Source organism: Erpetoichthys calabaricus, chromosome 14 (assembly GCF_900747795.2).
Source record: "Erpetoichthys calabaricus chromosome 14, fErpCal1.3, whole genome shotgun sequence".
NCBI classification, from domain to species: Eukaryota; Metazoa; Chordata; class Cladistia; order Polypteriformes; family Polypteridae; genus Erpetoichthys; species Erpetoichthys calabaricus.
This window is the reverse complement of record NC_041407.2, coordinates 68,806,067-68,826,624: the sequence shown is the minus strand read 5'-3', so window position 1 is coordinate 68,826,624 and position 20,558 is coordinate 68,806,067. Positions and strand designations below refer to the sequence as shown.

General features: G+C 36.2%; 1 protein-coding gene across 2 annotated transcripts in view; it reads right to left on the bottom strand.

The window, feature by feature from the left end:
* LOC114664355 (ephrin type-A receptor 7-like) overlaps window positions 1–20,558 on the bottom strand; it is a 584,483-nt gene that overhangs the window by 264,475 nt on the left and 299,450 nt on the right. Inside the window, exons 4-5 of one of the 2 annotated variants that reach the window (XM_028818885.2) lie at window positions 7,206–7,361; window positions 2,940–3,561 (exon numbers count right to left, since the gene is read on the bottom strand). In XM_028818885.2, the coding sequence (XP_028674718.1) occupies window positions 3,188–3,561; window positions 7,206–7,361 (530 nt within the window). In that variant the 3' untranslated portion in view covers window positions 2,940–3,187. Of the gene's footprint in view, window positions 1–2,939; window positions 3,562–7,205; window positions 7,362–20,558 lie in introns of those variants that run through there. The other variant, XM_051919080.1, reaches the window with a different exon arrangement.

Here is a 20,558-nt window from a genome sequence, read left to right as displayed (position 1 = left end):
TCTGGCTAATTTGTTTAGCGTATAGATAAGATGTCTCAGATACTTCTTAAAGGTTGTCAGGATTTCTGTTTCAACTATAAACTGTGTCAGAAGTTTGCTCCAGATTCCAACAACTCTTTGAGTAAAGAAGTGCTTCCTGGCTTCAGTCCAAAATTAGCTTCCCCTTAATTTCCACTGGTGTCCTCAAGTACTGTACTTGATTCACCGTTAACTTGAAAGAATTCTGCTGGGCCTACCTTATCAATGCCTTCAAGACTTTTGAAGGCCTGAATTAGGTCCCCATTCAGTCTCCTCTGCTCTGTGCTAATCAAGTTTAATTTTTGGAGTCTGTCAGAGTAATCATTTATTTTTGAAAGGTTATTATAGGCTTCTTTTGATGGCCACATGTTGTGTAACAATAAACTCAGCCACTCTGGTATGGTCTATTATTTATAAGTAAGGACTCAAAGGATTAGATTTCAGTGTTTTTGCACTTGTTCCCTTATGTCATTATGGCTTGCTATCTAATAAACTTCAAAGTTCTTGCTACTTCAGTCTCCTGGATTGCCATTTGGATTTGGCACCAGCTATCACCTTTCTGATATTTTCCTACCAAATAAATGCATCAGTTGTTCTAATTGTTCTGGGTGCAAGTTTTCCATTTTCTAAAAGTTCTGTAAACCCTTCACAAATGTTCATTTTTCAAAATAAAATATAAGTTGTAATGCACACACAAGGATAATGCACTTATATAATATTTTCAGACTATATGATCAATTTTCCTAGTCTTGGAATAATACAGTAGGTACAGTAGGAGCCTAACTCCTGTTCAAATTCTGGACCCATCCTTAATGTACACATTTTCAAAGTACGGTAGGAAACAACAGTTCGTAGAAAAAGCACACAGAGGACCATTTCAGTTTTGCCAGTTATCTTGATGTGTAGGTTTTGAGATAAGGAAACTGCAACACTTCAAGGAAACCCATTCAGACACACAAGAATGTGAAAAAATTACAGACTGTGAGGCTGTAGGGCTAACAACTGCGGCATTGTGCCACTTAATACAAAAATGATGTGCCGGTGTGCAGTAGGAGGTTTTGGCCCACTTTGGTTCCATAAAGGATTTAAATTTAAGAAAAATGAAATAAATCTAATATATATCCTTGAGTGAAAATATGCTGGAAATAATATAAATTAAATTTTTTTTTAAAAACTCAAACAATGGACTATAAACTCAGCAAGAGGAAAGCTGCTGTCATACAATAATTTGGTCGGTAATGTTTACCAGTTCTGAGCCCCCTACTGTACTGTAAATCCAAGTTTGATCATTCTTCATTGATTCTAGTTGCCACAAGACTTCATGGTGGGTTTTAAAGCTCAGGAAGCGAACCAGTAAATGTGCACTTCAGCCTCCTGCGGCTGCCCATCAGCAAATCAGCACTTTCTTAAGCATTTCCAGCAGAGCATCTTTGTTGCAGTTAAACAAAGCCATTTTTTGAAGAGATTACAAAGCAGAAACACACAGTCTCACAGTGAAACACATCTTAAGCAATCCCATCGAAAAAGGAAAGTTTCTTGCTTTGTCACATCAAATGATGCCTTGATGTAGCTGATAATCAAGTCCTTAACTTGGGAATAGCTCCATTTCTGTTATGCTCTGTGTATGGCAAATACACAGGAAGGTGGCTGAAGGAAATAACAGAAACTTAAGACAAGTCTGGAACTGTCTACAGAAGGTGTATATAAAGCGACTTTGATAAATGTGTTTGATAAAGTTACTTCTAAGAGGCAAGGCAATCGCTCAGCTCTACTAGAGAGTCCATCCTTATTTTGAATCCTTTTTTCCCATTTCAGATTGTCGCTGAAGCAATGCCTGTGCTAGCAGGATCTGGTACAAGCCAAAAACCCACCATGGAAGATGACATCAGTTCAATTGCCTCATGCCCACCAGGGCATTTTAAAGCTGCTAGTGTAGATTTCAAATTTCACAGCCAAGAATAGGTCATGTTTAAAATTGTCACAATGTCTTCTTCAGTATGTGGTTCAGTCATTTTGGCAGCATCAAGCACAAAGGAAGAGCCAGTCTTCAATAGAGTGGAGGTCTGCAGTGGGGCATCCTAATGAACAAACTTGTACTTACTCATAATGCATCAATGCAGAATTTCAATTCACACAGTCAATGAAATTGTACTACTCACTTTTGAACATTGTCTTACTGTGTTTGTCAGTACGATGATCTATCCAGTAATGAACAGATTGATCCAACTTTAAAATCATTAAAGGCCATTGCAGGAACCAATTGAGATGGGGTGCCATTTCACAGCAGGGGCACATTATGCACCTACTGCCCTAATTCACAGTCGACCTTTGGTCAGATTCATGTAAGCACTGAATTTTTGTCTCTGTGGTGCTGCAAATTGTCCGAGTACATTTAAGTTCTATTAGTTTTTATAATAGTTTTTTTTTCTTTATTGTTTTAATACCCACGGGAAAACATAATGATCCAGGCGTGGCATTTAAACTTGTGAGCAGCCTACAGCATGTATTTTATATTGGACACTTTGCATTTACAGTATGGATGCAAATCCATTCACAACAACAGGAAAAAAAATTTGAGCACCGTTAAGGTGTTCATACAGTTCTTCTGTATTTAAAAAAACAACCGCTCCTAAATTGAGAAGACTTGGCAGTTTGGCCATAGCATGATGTGTTAATTATTTTAATAGAGAAACTGCAACACTGTGACTCCCAAAAGGACCTTCATAATTCTCAAGATCAAGAAGGAACTGTAATCTCCAGTTCCACATAGTGCTAATTTTGTTAAGTTATGTTTTCCTTAATCTGAAAAGAGTCTGATTTTAAGTGTATACTTCAATTACACAGTCAGAGATATGTAAGGGCTGCTAGCATTTAAACATTGTGCACTCTGTGTGGAGAAGATTCAAATAATGAAGCGTTCATTAAACATGACAATGGTATTTATTGATGTATTAAACATTAAAGTAAGACATTAGAGTTGTCTAGGTCAACTTTCCCTTACTGACATATGCAGTCAATTCAGTGGCAAGGATTTAAAGCAAACATAAGAGAGAGAGAAAACAACCTGAAAACTATTATATTAATATAGAAGTAAGGTGGCTATCATACAGTGGAACCACTAACTTGGCGTATGAAAAGAAAATGCCAGCGTTGACTGACATGAATGTGGTTACAGGTGCTGGTATTGGACATGAAGGCTCTTCTTACCTGCCAAGCTAGTGGAGACATTAAGCTGGGCGTAGTGCCTCTGCGAGGGACTCAGATCTGATACTCCATTAAGAGCCTCCACTTGGAATGAGTAGTTAGCATGCGGTAAAAGGTTCACAACGGTTACGGTTCTATCAACCAATCCTGTCTGCTGCGGTACAAATCCGACGCTGCTTTCACAGGGCTCACACTGTCCTAGCGTGTCAAAGCACCTGCTGCAAGCAATGCTGTATGAGATGTCGTCCCTCCCCCCAGAATCCAGCGGAGGACTCCACTCCACAATCAGCGTGGCTTGCTTCATGCTGTACACCAGGTCTCGGGGAGCAGATGGAGGCCCTGGGAAAGGCAAACGTCACAGTGAGGGAAGCAAACATTAAAGGACATGACCAGCACTTTATTCTTCACTGCATTAAAGTTTTTACTTGGCTTTCTAAATTCACGTGACCTGACCAATAACAAATACTATAGTCACCAAAACACAGAATTTGAGGCCAAATTACAAGTCTTTATATAGGTGCACAGCCTTTATATTTACTTATGGCTACAATACTATAGCCTTAAAAAAATACAGTTAGGTCACATAGGCCTCCTACCTGCCATTTATCATTATTATTTTCTTGGGTTTTATTTCCAAACACATAATAACTGATGGAACCTCATCTTGTAAACAGGATGAGCAATCTGTTATGAGTATCTTATCACACTGCATTAAAGCAAAAGAAGTAATGCCCATGGTCTAGATGTCAAAAAGTGACAGATGAACATGATGACCCGTCTTTCCCTGCTGGTATAGCAGCTGTAATGGAATAGCTGGCAGCTCCAGTTTATCAAAACAGGATAAAAAAATGAGTACTGAGCTCCATTTTTCTATCCACTTTCTGAATCTGCACAGGCAGTGCAGGGTAATAGGAGTCACACCATATAATAGATGCACTTTTAATTCACATTGACCAATTTATATTTTATGCTCAATCTCAAAACACATTATTGGGATGTGGGAGAAAACCTCCACGGATCAAAGGAAGTATATGGAAACTCTGCATGGCCTAGCATCAAACCAAAGTCCAAAACCTACAGAATGGCAATGCTATCTGCTACAGCGGCATGCCAGACTCTAATTCCCTCTTACACTACATTCTCCGCTTTTGCCTGTCACAGCTTGATCTACACCTAGGAGCGAACCTCAGAGTCACCAAACATCAAAACCATAATAGATTTAACCATTCATCCACACTTTATTAATTACAATAAATTCAGTTCTGGGTGTTAGAGGTCTAGCTTACTGACTGAGCTAAAGAAGGCTCTGTAAAATGGCCAGTTGGCTTAGCTATTATCTACAGGGTGTCCTTCACGACACTGCAAGCAACACACCAAATCAACATGATTAGTGTTATACGTATAGATGTACATACAGAGACATGCACACAGACAGACAGACACATACACACACACAAATTTTATACTGTATATCTATAGATATAATGGATATATGGATATTTAATGTTTAATTCAGAATCATTGCACAAATGTTAAATGGTGCAAGTCCAATAGGTTATACAGAATTTTTTCCTCCCATATAATGTATATCCAGTATATGTCTCCCCATAAATACAGTATCACTCTATACATCTATATCTAGAGAAAAATATACATACTTGTACAGATATGCACTGTAACCACATTTTACCAGGTTTAAGTGGGATGGTACAGTTGTGTACGGGTAGTGATTATTACTAGTTCCTTATAGTTTGAAGGTTCTCAGATTGATTCCCTGGCCTGTAGTTTCTTTATGATGATTGCATGTTCTCCCTGCATCAGCTTGGGTTTCTCTCAGTCTGTGATGATAACTGACGACTGTAAACTAGAGTCCATTACATTCATGTTGGTGTGGGCATGCATGCACAGTAGTAGACTCCTTACAACCACGTAATGTACAAAGCAGATGAAATGAATGTATCGATAAATGAGTATAATTAACAAGATACTATGTGTTTTAAGAGAAAGGAAAAAATGTAAAAGTGAAAAAAATCACAGAACTGCAATATTAAGAACTCTGATGAATGAAATTATATCATTGTCACTGTCTGCCTTTAACTCCTGAATAAACACACAATTGAATATTACATTTGTCTAAGAAATACCAAGATAAATCTTTTTATGGGTGCTTCAAAGTATATAAGTGTAAATTTTAAAGGTAAAAGGTCATTTCTAAATTAACTACTGAATAAAAAGTAATATTCTAAATGACAGCCATTTAGAGGTGGGTGAGTTGCAGTATATATCTAATGGCAGCATTTCAGGAAAAAAAAGTATGTCACCAATTGCCTTTAGATCAATGTGTTACATATAACGTGCCCCAAGAATTAATACTGCGCAGAAAATATTTTAAAGAAGTAATGGGTAAAATGCTGTAGGTCTTTAAGCAAGATGTGTTAAGATTTCCATTGGAATATAAGGTGTGCATCAGTATTATCTGTAAAACTGCAGCCGTTAATAAGTTAACCCACAAAGCTACCATGCAAAAATAGCTAAAGCTGGCTAATAGCGATGGCATTTCTCAAATCACTCTTTTCATTTATAGGACAGTTATGTTTATGAAATTCTGTGTTAATAGCTAATATTATCATTTGGCTCCAGTTGTTTACCTATTCATTGATATTCATTCCTTGACACTACTTTAGTTTTCTGTTTAATTAATTAACCTAACAACTAAAAAAGTTAACAAGTCTGTTGAATGAATTCAAGTCTGTTGAATTTACAGTTTAAGAAGTTAAATACTTAAATTAAATATCCTTACATGAGCGTAATATGTGGTTCAGCTAGAATTAGTTTTTCTAAATCAGTGGTAGTTTTACAGAAGATGTGTTATTAATAGCATACAGTACTTGTTTATAAAGTTTATAAAGTAGAGTTTATAAATATTGCTTCCTTATGATGGGCGACAATGGGGCCAATTATTTTCTAAATTTAGAAGCCTAAAAAAATATATCACACCATCCAACACAGACTGATCAAAAATATCATCTGTCCATTCATCTGTCCTCTCCCTATCCTTTCATTATAATTGAGTGAAGGCAGAAAGAGCCTAGCTCAACAGCAATGGAAATAAACCAAGAACAGTCCCTATATAAGGTACAGGGCCTACTCAAACTCAGCTACACTTACACATAAGCACATCACAGCAATTTACAGAAGACATTCATCTTGACTGAATATCAAGGAACTAGAGTAAATCATGGAGGTAGCCCAGATTGAGTAAAGGGAAAACATGCAGAAGGCACTTCTGTTGGGAATACAACAATGGTCCATTGCCTTGCAGAGACAACTGCCCAGCCCAAAAGTTATGAGGTTATTTATGTGCATAAGGGTTACACAATATTAATTACTTGTGTAAGGTTTCTAAAACACATGATTGTTTATTAATATATATTAATTACTCAGTTTCACAAATGAATAAATTGAAAAAAGTTGGAAAAATAAAACTAAAACATTAATAACATCAAGAAGATTCAGTTATCCCACATAATCCAATTGTAGGGGTGCAGTGAGATAGACCCGATCCCAGCATTGCAAGGTGCAAGTCAGGAAGCAACCCTGCAGGAGCACCAGTCTACTGCAAGTCACACTCACACGATCACACACACTCACTCACTCACACACTCAGCCACACCAGGTCAGGTTTTGAGTCATCAATGACCCTAACATTACCAGATTTGGGTTAAAGGAAAATCGCAGAATACAGAGAAAAATCTGTGCCAGCATGAGGAGAATGTGCATAAACCACACAGATGACACCTGAGCTGGGATTTGAACACCGTCTTCTGGATGCCTAAGGCAGCAATGCCAAACACTATGCCATCTGCTGGTAATATCTTTTAGAAAAACTCTAACCCTAAATCTTCTGACAATCAGCAAAAATACATTGTGTACTAGCTTCCTTTAAATAATAAAATATACTTAATAATGAAATGTACTCTTACTGGTGCAAGCTGAAGATGGTGATTCCAAAGGAGTTCTGAAGTAACCTTCTTCACAGACACACATGGTTGACCCTTCCTCTTCTGTGGTGCTGCGCTCAGGACAAGCTAAACATTCCTGTTGCCGTGGTGACATTTTATAGAAGCCTGGAGAACATGCTAAAAAAAAAAAATAAAACAAATAGTAATGAGTAGATACAGGATATTACATTATTCAGTTTTCTTTTTGGAATGTGCTAAAATGGATGAAACATAATTGTTCATATTATTAATTCCTTATCATTAATTGCTACTATTTGTTGCTGGTATTAAAAAACACTCAGCAGAAAACCTCTTTAATTTTTTGTGTACTTGCACATTTATTTACAGGGTCACAAAGACTTGTATCTACACCATCAGTATTCAGTACATGCCAGGAAACAGCCATAAGTGGGGCACTAGGCCACTGCAAGGCACCGTTACTTATACCGAGCCAATACAGAGGTGCCAGTTAACTTAACCTCCATATGCAGACTTCACACAGACAGTGCCAATGCTGTGATTTAAGCCATGCAGATCTCCATTCTGCTTCGTTCATTAAATACTAACCATTATTCTACAAAAAAAACAGCTTTCATTAAAGAGTAATTTGCATTCAAAAAATGTGCATTTATACATACAGTATATTTTCAATCACTTTAAAAAAATATATTTTCTGCTCTGGTGAATAGGCATTGCAGCTTAACCTGTTAAAGCTAATTAGGCTGTCACCAGGGAATATGTATTTATTTATAATTTGTTGTTCATTCTAATATAGACAAATTCCCTCTATAATGTGGGCTCTAATTGGCCCAGTTTGAATGAGTATGCCCTGTTATGGACTGGCAATCTGTCTTATTGCAGTGCAACTGAGATGATGCCCAGCCTACTTAACTGCATAAGCAGGTTAGAAAACGAGATGGCTGGATAAATGGATGGCCTGATTTATGGACCTTTAAGAGATCTCAACCCTTTTCACCATGTCTAATCACACAGATTGTAACAGCTACTTCTGCTCATCCCAAAAATGTGTGTTAAGCTCATTGGTGCCCTTTCGTCTTTACATTAGACACCATAAGGATACAGGCCCTGTGGCAGAGGATTCAGAGTCAAATGAAGATTGCATGAATGCACAGATGTGTAATTTACTTATCTACATTATTTTCAATTAATCTTCCTTTACTTTGGTTTTTCCACTTAAACGACTGGTTGCATTAGAAACACTTTAATAGTAAGTTTCATTGAGAAATACGCTATGTATATAAGGTCCATATCTACTCTAAGTGGGGAACCGGTTTATTAAAGGAGACTCGTATACCACACCAGATTGGCATTGCCAGGTAATTTAAATGGTACACCTACAGTTAATTGTAACTGTGAAGAGACTTATTTTAGCATACAATACATTTTTATTATCTGTTTTGCATAGGTGTCACATAATTTGATAATGTGAATTTCCCATTGGGATTAATAAAGTATCTATCTATCTATCTATCTATCTATCTATCTATCTATCTATCTATCTATCTATCTATCTATCTATCTATCTATCTATCTATCTATCTATCTATCTATCTATCTATCTATCTATCTATCTATCTATCTATCTATCTATCTATCTATCTATCTAATACTAACTGCTTTAACTTCATGCTTCTCTGTGCCAGTGTCACTTTTGGCATATACAGTATTAGATATTTGGTTGCACTATACACTTTCTCACTTTGAAATTACTACCACTCTGAAAGGTGCTTTGTAAAACAGACATTCACTTTGAATTAGAAACAAACCTATGGCAGGATATTCTCACATACGCTCAGGTACAAACTCACACATACGAGAAGTTTAATGTTGCCAAATAGACTTAACATACCGTAGCTTTAAAAATAGAGGACAAAATCCAAAAAAACAAGCCTCGGAAACCCAAAAGTCTTCTGAGATGTTTAAAACAACAATTTGTCTTAAGGAAATTAAATCATTTTAAGGTGCAGCCAGAAAATACATTCACTGCATACTTGATGGCCTCTTGAGCTCATTAGGATGTAAGGCATTCTAGACAGTCAAGTGAGATTTAAAGACAACTCAATCTAAATTAGAACAGAAGTTGAGCTAGCAACTTGTGTCTCAGGAATGTACAGCTGTCATGTCCAACTTTATTTCTGAGATGAGAACAGAAATGGACCAGTCACTTACAGTTGAATCTCAGAAAGCATTGGGGTCTAGCTATACTGTATAATCAAGAAAACAATAAATGTGCCATATAAAAGATATTGATAACTCAAACACCTTATAAAAAGCAACAAATAAGGTAGCCAGTATATATACACATGCAGAACGACACATACACTCTACATTGTCAGACCTAATTAATTACAGCTTAGGGTCATAAGCCTACCCCAGCAGCACTAAAATAAAAATGAATATGGCATTACTGTGCAGTTATGTTAAAAAAAGTAACAGTTTTATATGTGGGAAAACATTTTTGTTTCATAGATAAATAGTACTTCTTAAATGAAAGTGTTAATTACTTAGTAATATGTTTCTCCATATAAACAGAAGTACACTGCCTTGATGCCTTGATATAACTGCAAAGCTGCTTCATCATGTTTTTGACTTTTATACACCAGCTTTGAGTTGACAGTAACATAAAAAATGTTTAATGTGCACAAACACTCAGTTATTTGTCACATTTAAGCAAATAAGAAACAGCTTTGTTGTTGTGCATATTGCTAGTGTCCCAAAGGACAAAGAAAACCATCAATTGTTCAGCAGTTAAACAAGTGTGCATTTACATTTCTCCTCAGAATGTTGCTTGACTGTAATGATCTGGATTTCTTCATATTTACTACAGGCTTTATATGGTAGTGCTACTCAGAATATTTACTGGAAGGTTAAAATAATACATGATACATTTTTGTTTCAGAAGTCTTCATTTGAAAAATGGAGGGAAAAAAAATTGCCAGAGTGCTTTGGAATTAGAATCTTTGTGAAGTCAAGGGTTATGCAAAACAGTACTTAGAATGGCGGAATATAAAATACTTTCCGCATTCAATCAGGTTTGGTTTCCCATAAGTAATTTCATCATTTTGAAGATGGAATAAAGTTTAAAGGTCCCTGCCAGAGTGATGAGTATTTAAAATACATGAAGTACCTTTTGCTTGCCTCGGAATTGTTTCTTCAGTTGTCAACAGCTGTTACAGGGATAGGTCAGTAAAAAAGGCTGCTTTACATTGTGCACTCTACAGTTCTTTTACCTCCTTTCATAAACCTTCCAAAAAATTCTGTAACATGACATTTGGTATCATAACAGTTATATAATATGTGTATTTTGCACATTATAGAACTTTACCTATTAAAGCCATACTTTGGCACATGCTTTATTAGATGTATTCATATTCTCAATCTAAAGTAAATAATTCCACATAACTCTGAACAAAAAAAAAATCAAACAAGAAAAGAATAATTTTCAAAGTTACAACTGTTAGGTTATCACAATGGAATCAAATAATCTGTTTACCAAATTCACAAATATATAAATTTGCATTGTTATATGCTATCAATGCAAACAGGAAAAAAAAATACATCGGGACTTATTAAGGAGAATACTACAATTTGATAGTTTCAGGTTATATTTGCCTTTTTCTGACTTAAACTACTGTATATAGGCAATTAGTAATTTAAATTATGCCACTGTTGAAATATCTTAAGTTGCATGTAAGAATCACAGCAGAGCTGTTGTTGTAATACTCAATTTATTGCATTTAGAATAAAACAGGATACCAGCCCGAGACTAATATGGCAAATCAAAACACTTGAAGTCAAGAGTTTCTTTATTTGAATGCTTGTTATATAATGCGAACATTTAAGTACAGAGTTATGAAATCATTGCCAACATTAATCACAGTGTCAAAATAAAGCTTTGGAAGCTCTTGATACTGATAAACCCTGAGAAGGAATGATAACATTGTGCCCCTCAGTAACGTTGTTGAATATCTAACCTTGGCTTCTATCAAACTTTTAACCAAAATAACAAGAGCATTTAACTTTTACATGAAACTTGTGGACAAGGTTAAGTGTTGGAGCAGTGCTCCCTGATGGCATCCATCAATATAATGGTTATCAAAATTATACCAGAATAGGAATGCAGGAAGGCATATAGTACATTAATAGTATTAATATCACCTTAGTTCATAACATGTTCATATTAGTCACACATAAGAGTATACATGAGACCACTACTTCAATTCTGGAAGTAAAAACCTATGTTTCCATGGACAGATGTGGACCAAATTGTACTACTAAATCCTTAGCCCTTGCCTGTACTCCATATTCTATTTCTGGAGTCAAAAACAACATCAACTGTTTCTTAGCTTACAACTGAACCTAATGGTGTTGGCTGTAACTCTACCAGAATTGAGCCCTTTGAGACATTTGGACCTTACAGCCCCTTCTTCAACATACATAGATAGCTAGATAGATAGATAGATAGATAGATAGATAGATAGATAGATAGATAGATAGATAGATAGATAGATAGATAGATAGATAGATAGATAGATAGATAGATAGATAGATAGATAGATAGATAGATAGATAGATAGATAGAATTGAACCTAAACAAAAAAGTGAAAGACACAATAAAGCAGGTAAGGTAGAATTTTTAAGACACAAAGAATGTAACTACACTTTCTGCTTTTCAGTACAGTAAAACCTTGGACTGTGAGTAACTTGGTCTGTGAGTGTTTTGCAAGACCAGCTAAAAATTTTAATAAATTTTAACTTGATAAACGAGCGATATGTCTTGCAATTCGAGTACTACATATATGCTTTGTCTGCTGAGAGTCATGTGATCTCAGCTGAGCTGATGGTTCTTCTCTCTCTCTCACTGCAGGATTGTGGGTAATCGTCTCCCATTCTTGGTTTCAGTCGGCATGCCTCACTCATATAGTTAACATCTGTACGAGTGTATACTGTTTACTATAGCATTGTGACCAAGTGTGTGTGTTGTAACCTGTGCGAGTCCCTGTGTTGCACCCCAAAACATGAAGCTGAGTCTCAGTACTTTAGCAACACCAGCATTATTCAGCTTGAAACAGGAACAGCACGGTTATTTATTGTAGCGGGATCTGCCACTCTCCTCTACACAGACACAGCAGTCAGGCAGGGTCATAGCCAGGTTAGTGGCCAAGTAATACTGTGCCCTGCACATTTATAATGTTCCTTGTGTCACCCATCAATGGCAGGCATTTATATTATAGCATGTCTGAGATCTTTTCGGATTCGCTTTTATGGCGAACTGCTACAGCGCTGGGAGCCTGCAGTTACTTCGGGACGCTCTTCTGCATGTCGTCCCATTGGGTGTAATCCCAAAAGAGTTTAGAAACCTTACAGTGTGTAAAGCATTTTTTTTATTTTGTGTCCAAGTGTAGTGATAGGTTCCTTGTTAAAGTCGTAAAAAAAGAAGAAGATTTCAGTGAGCCAACAGATAGCAGGGATTCCGTTAGTTAGAATGAAAGTCGTCCTACACAATAACCCTATTCTCTCTTGTCTCCCTCACACCAGCCATGATTCTTTTCAAAGGTAAAGTGCAAGTTAATTTGTTTTATATATTTTTACTTTATATTTTGTATTAATCATTTTTATATGAATAGTTTTGGGTTGTGGAATGAATCATCTGAGTTTCCATTATTTCTTATGGGGAAATTCGCTTTGATATACGAGTGCTTTGGATTACAAGCACGTTTCCGGAATGAATTATGCTTGCAATCCAAGGTTCCACTATATTAGATAAGCACAATGATAATAAAGGAAACAGTAAAAACATTAGAAGGTGAAAGAAACAAGTAAATTAACCAAAGAAACCAAAACAACACCACCACCAATAATAATGACAATAAATAATAATAATAATAATAATAATAATAACAATAATAATAATAATAATAGCAGCAGCACAAGCCAACATGTTATAAAAGCACCTTAACTTTGATGAAATTCAAGAAAATGCTAGAACACTTCAGAAAGAAAAAATGAACTTATATGAACAGGAACCCAAACGCATTACCACCAAATTATAAATCTTCTTAAAATAATGTTTTATTAAAGTAAGTGTTGTCAATGCCACATGGGTTGGACGGACATCCCAACCAGAAATGGGAATGGTTCCTTATCCGGATGGGAGGCTCCGAGAAGGCAGATGGACATTCCGGCCAGGAGAAAGGATGGAGCCAGAACCTGAAGGGATAGATTGACTGCCCACTGGAGGTGATGTTGCTGGGGACTCTTTATTCCCCCAGGATGCTAGATGGCAGCAGCCATGCCCATTTGGGAACCAGCAGGGAATGCCGGGAGATGTAGTCCAGCAACACAGCCCTACTGGGGACCATTGGTGCCTCAAGGGGGTGCTGTCGGGAGATGTGCACCCCAAGTCTATGGCACTTCTGTATAACCCAAAAGTACTTCCATCAGGCAGTGACCCTGGCACCAGAAGTACTCCCAGGTCATTAATAAAAGGGACCGCACTCCCTTATCCAGGTGAGTCGGATCTGGGAGGATGAGGAGCAACGCACAACCAGAGGAGGGCAGTTTGGTGGTTAGAGGAGAGAGAGTATTGCGGAAAGAGAGAACCTGTAATTTGTGTTTATGCTTCTTTTGGAAGTATTTTTGGTAATAAACCTTCCATAATTTAAACCCGGGACTGTGCTGGTGTGTTTGTGTTTGGGATTTGGGCTTTCTGATGGCCCTGTTCCATTACAGTGTGCAAATGGTCACTATGGAAATCATTCAAAACACGGTGGTAGTGGAAGATGCAAAAAGCTTTAATCCACACTTTTAAACTAAAGTACTTTTAAATGTAAGACAAGTAACATTTTCTGCAGGTGATAAAAATAAAGTACTTGAAGTGCAGTCCTTTTTCTGTTAGGTTGATTCAGTTGGAGTTTATGAAGAGACTCCATTTCTGATATTGCTTGTAAACCTGGTTAAATGACAAATAATAAGTGTTATGATCTATTCTTGTTGTATTTGCTTTTCTTGAGTAGTACATATGTGGAGCCTGACAGATCCATAGTTTTAGGTTCAAAGTCCACTCCTGTGTGCTATCTGTGTTGGGTTTGGCCTCTTTCCTAAAATTGTATTTGAGCATTGGATTGATTGGCAATTCAGATTGGCTCTTTGTGAGTAAGTGAGACCTGTAACGTACCTACACTGGGTCCTGTCTTGTGCCTGCTACTGTAAGGATTAGTTCTGGCCATCTAAGCCAACTCCATGAAAACTGAGTTAAAAATGTTTTGTTTTCTTTCCTTGCTAGTTACTCACTTGCACGTTCTCAACCAAGATATAGTGAAATGAATCCAATAATATGCATTTTTTGCAAACAAACATATTGAATGAAATAGTTAACTGTTAAACATTAAAATGAGACCATCTGACGCATATTACATATTTTCTGTCTAGATACTGTATTTACAAAGACTGAAGGGAAGTTTGTGTAGCCTTAAATTAAACATCTGTCATTGCCCTTCCTTGCTTTTAAAGTACAGTTATACCAGCTGTTTTGAATTGGACTATTGGGCAGCACATAACAATAAATTACCTCTCAAATAATAGTAAGTTTGACTGAAGAAGTAGCTACATGGTACTTTTTTATATAGATCATTTTGTTAATCATTCCATTGAACACACATTAGCAGTTTTCATCTGTTCTTTATGAGTACATAAAATGTATACATTACATTAACTATTAGCAATGTAAAGGTCATACACTATTTGTTCTATGTACAATGTTTTTGGAAAGACAATTATTAAGACTTTTAGTAGTATTTCATTTAATGCCTAACTTTTTGGAGTTAGCCGATTCTAATCATAAAGCAAAGAACTCCATTTTTTCTCAATGTATACTACATTAGACTATTTACGTCTATAACATACTTGCCAAATATTTACATGTACCTGATTTTAATGTGTATATGCACAAGTAATCGGTCACAAAGTTCTTGATAAGGAACCTCGTAAACCTACTAATATTTTCTAGATCATGCACATTGGAGTGATAAGACCTGGTAATGCCCATGCACTTACTGATAAGAAGCACTGGTTTTACACAGGACACTGTTGTGTTCATTTACATTTGTGAAATGGTCATAATTTCTGACCTTAATGTGAATAAGGATTACTAGTTAGAGCGTATTTTGTTCTGGTGTCTAGAGCTTCAGTTTTATGGTGTGGTGTTTCTTAGGTGAAAGTGCAGAGCAAGAAATTTGACCATAATGTGGCACAGGTGCTACAGTGTAAACATGCTACTACAGAGTTCTTATGCACATGGTTTTTGCTCATTAGGTACAGATTTAGTGCACGAAATGGAAATATGTACCCTGTATGTGCGCTGGGAGAAATAGGAGATGCAAGGTCAGGGTGATGCCAGGAAGGTTGGACAACTAAATTAATTTTGACTTCTCCTACATTTAGGTAACACCTGCAATGGCATTCTTGCTAAATGTCTAATGCCCCATATCTGCCACAGAGTGTAAACACAGCATAAGTCTTTTCTCCTGGTTGTCAGGTCATATCTTTGATTTCTTAAGACTGATGGGAAGGCAGAAACACAACTTTAAAGCTTTCAAGTTAAGTGCATTTTCATACAACCAATAAACTGAATTAAATTCTCTTGGACAGAAAGAAATAGTTTCGGAAAACAGAATGGTAGATCCTTTTAGCTTATTGTCCATTTATGCAATAAATGATTCCAGTAATAAATGAAATAGACTGCAGTAGAATGGTATGTTAACATAAAAGTACAGTCCATGCTATTTATATATAAAGGAAAGAAAAGTAATGTTACTCTGATTAAGACAATCACTTATTGAAGGGACCCAGAAGTCAGATGCCAATGGAGTGTCTACATTCAGCATAGCTAGTCTCCGTCTTTCACTGACAGAAAAAAAAGTGATAGCCAACACATTTCTTTCGTTTTGAATGTTCAGCTGCTAAAGTGGATTCATTTCATTTCTGCGATGCAGTATTTCAGTCCTCTCCTGCCATAAGCTATCACTTCCAGGTAGACGTGCTTTGCAATTTAATTCACCTTGATGGTTACGTATCTCATCTTCCTCGTTGCTAATTTTATGATGGTCGTTTTGCTGTCATGTTTCATAACAGCGTGGGTAATGATTTTATTTAAGCTGTCTCCTCTGCTCATTGAGAGCAGCTCTAGCTGAGTCAGTTTTTTCTTAGTATTGGAATAAGCAAGACAGGTATATGCTGTTAAAAATACACCTTTCATTTGTGCTACAGCTTTAGAGATTAATGGAATGTCAGATGAGAATCACATTAGGTTTGGGTGATTAAAATGTCGATTTTGTAAATTGCCATGCACATATAAAAGCTTATGCAAACAATGAACTCTATCCCTGTCATTTACAATTATATTTTAACTTGTACGACCAATTCCTTCATATTCAGTTATGCATGCTCCATTTGACTAATACTTTTAATAAAGCATTGTGTTTGAAAGGCAAACAACAACAAAACAACAGAAAATGAGGACCCCAGGGACATGGGCTTGAATTCAGGCTTAGACCTTAAATGTTGGGAGAGTCTGAACATTCTCCCCATGTTTATGTACCCTTAACTTTTCTCTCAAATCTCAAAGACATGCATGTTAACTTCACTGACCACTTTAATTTGCCCTTGTGTTTTGAGCGGGTGTGAGTGTAAGCTTGATTGTACCTTGTGATTTATTGGCATCATATTTTGGGGCAATTTCCCCCTTGTGAATTGATGCCGGTAACAGAAGCTACAGCTCCCCAAAACTTTTTAACAGATATCTGTTACTGGTAACTGTACCAAACACATTAACCTTTGTGAACTAAATAACTTTTTACCATAGGACTAACTTTAAAACAGGTCAAATGATTAGAATCACACTTACTCATTGGCTTTTACATCTTAAATTAAGATTCAGTCGGTTTAAGAAAGTAAAACTCTGTAATGGCTTCTTCGTCTAGATCACCATAAATGTTGTACTTACCATATCTACAAACAATCCATATGCTATTTAAAAAAAATGCATTGCACAGGCATTAAAATTAATTTACTGTCGTGTCGGTTGTATTTCATGCAGAATTCTGATATGTCAAGTCACAACTGCTTAGCTGAAATACTCAAATACCAAAGCATGGACTTGCTCCTGCTTGCTTTTTGGAGGTCGGTCAAGTTGCAGACCTCCGCAGCTCTGTACTGTACTGGACAGCCAATTTGCTGGTTTTTGTCACTTGGTTTACTTAACTTGAGTCAGATAACCCTCCCCCAACCCTGATCTTAATCATAATGCAACCAGGTATTATCACTGATGTGTATTATAAAGCAACAACCTCCTAAATGGAGTAGAGCACTGGTGGTCCGCAGCTAAAGTCTATTGGCTTTTTTAGGTGCAGTCGCATATAATAAGTAAAGCACCCGCTGCACATCCATGACTGTCTTTTTGCATGAAAGAACACAGTTCCCAGTGGAACATGAAATTTAGCACATTTATTCTTCAAGGGAATTTGTCTGGACAGTTCAATTTTCATTGAGGTACCTTGAGAAGTCAAGTAAAATTACACCTTTTATTGGCTAACTGAACAGATTACTCAAATACAGCATATTGTACACAATTTTAAAATTTCAAAAATCTCCAATTGAAAATACTGGGGAATTCGCGAACTTGTCTATCTTAAAACAATCAAAAAAAAATATATATATTTTGTGAGACTTCAACTATCAATTAGTTTACTGTTCAAATTTTAGCTTAAGAGCAGTTACTTCAATTTTTTATATGTTATATGCTACAGCCAGGGTTTGTTAATTTTCTTTTTTTGTACCTTGTTTATTTATCAAAATCATTTTTAATATGTTTATTGTAATTAGGTATATTTTGTTAATATTGTTCTGTTTATGTATTATTTAGTATCTATGTATTGTGCTATGTTCCTTTGTGTCCTGTTTGTTTTGTGGGTGGAGCCTCAAGAGACGGACCCACCCCCACATCACCTCTGAAGGATCTCCCTTAGCCTTTATCTTCAGAAGCTGAGAGCAAGTCCTTCAGTGGCTCATTGTCGTTTGGAGTCTGCTGTGCTCACCATGATTATTGTTTTATTGAATTACTGCTTTTGTTCCTGGATTTCCCTCTTGTTTTAGGAATTTGGACTTGCTCACTTCGGATTGCCTTTTTTGTTTGTATTAATACATTTTTATTTTATAAAGATTCTTTGTGGACTTGATTCTCAAGCCAAAATGTTTTTTTTTTACAGTTTTCCTTTATTTTGAGAGACAATTTGATATATTTGGTGACATTTAAATTAATTTGAACTTTAAAAACCTGCCCCTCGTTTTTGTGGAGTTGGCAGGTCAGGCTACCTTAGGTAAAGCTTTTCTGGGTAGGCTTGGGATAACCCTGGCCTGTTTTATGAGTGTTTCTTGAAGTTTTTTTACCATTTTGCCAGTTTGTGTGCTGCTCCATTACAAAGGTATTTTTTACCTATTTGTTTCCTTTACTCATTCAACAGGTTTTTCTGACAGCAAAACAGTAAAACATTTTCAGTCATGCATGCTGAAGCAAATAAACCTCGCTGCTGGACATGGGACGGGGCGGGGCTGTATAGTAGGCAACGCTGGACGACTCAGTATTACCATACAAGAAACATACCATATTAAATGTGTATTTATTTATCCAAGTTGGAAAAACTGATATTGTTTATTTATTCTTCTTATTAGGTAAGTAAGGGGAATACTGTTATATGTTGGTAGTCAGGAACTTAAATCTCTATCAAATTATCTGAAATTTGAGTTACCATTGTAATTTCTGAGTTAAAACTTATTTCTTTTGCTGCTTGGAGGACTTACCGCTTTATCAAACAGAGAAAGTCTATCTGACTAATTTTTTTAGTGAGGGTCACTAAGTGCTTAACACGCTTTTAATGAGAGTTGCAAATTCTAATCATTTTTTTAAATAAATCAGGGTTCTCAAACAGTCTAAAAGTGTGTAATAAAGATTAATATCTTGCAATGACAGCTGTAAAAACTGATGGGTTACTGTTTAATGACATTATGGATAGTTGGTGGAATTTGAAGTTGAGTTATATTTCAGAAATTGTTGTTCTGATCAAGACAATCTTACCCATGTGTTTTCTGAAGCCCCTTAATCCAGTTTACAAGTGACAGGGAGCTTATCCAAGCAGCACTGCCAATAAGGCAGAACGCAAATCCAATACAGGGCAAATTAGGCCATTAGTAATATCAAGCCAATTTAATTTTTCTTGAACACATCATTGGAATGAGGGAATAAAACCAACAGACAAAGGAAGAGCCTGGAAATTCTACACCGTGACCAAGCTGGGGATGTAATTTGGAGCTTTGTAGCTCCAGAGCTAACTACTCCATTCTCATACTGTACTACAAATTTTCATGGAGAAGATGAATACTTCATTTAGAAATTCTGTTCAGGAATAAGGGCGAAGATAAAGGCAGAAGCATTATCAACTTGCTCAGTGTTGTGTATTGATTGCTGATCACATCATTTTAGCAGAAAATTTCACAAGAAACGGTGCATATGAAAAAAAATAGAAACATTCTCTCCACAAGCGTCAGCAGTGGATGTGTACATGTATATCTAGCTGGAGTATGTGAATTTCCCCTTGGGATTAATAAAGTATCTATCTATCTATCTATCTATCTATCTATCTATCTATCTATCTATCTATCTATCTATCTATCTATCTATCTATCTATCTATCTATCTATCTATCTATCTATCTATCTATCTATCTATCTATCTATGTCAATTAACTCATAACAGATCACCTTCAAAAACAGTGTCCATAAATAAAGAATAAAGGACTGGTTTCTCAAATGCTGTTCACCAGTGAGAAAGGACTTACACTCTCACTTGTGAATGAGCATGAGAATCGGAGTAAAACTCTCTCCCGCTCCTCTCATCTGTCATTTTAGTTCTTGCCTTTTGCTTAAGATATCAAAATATTCCTTAACAGAGCCAAGAACACACCACATACTGTAATTATTTAAAATATTTTTACCAAGAAAGTAAGGAGGAGATAGTAAAACATATTGTTAAACAAAAAAATGACATCTACATTTCAATCTTCTGCTAAAAGGTAAAGCAAGCAGCAGTGCGATCTGTTCTACTTTTTTACAACATCTTGAAATACACTTGGAATGAGTACTTCCTCAGTAAGCCACTCAATTACCAGCACCTACAATGCCCTGACAGCAAAGCCCCATAGTACAGAATCATATTTTATAGATAAACTGTTCATTTAATTAATTAATGTTGTGACTACACAT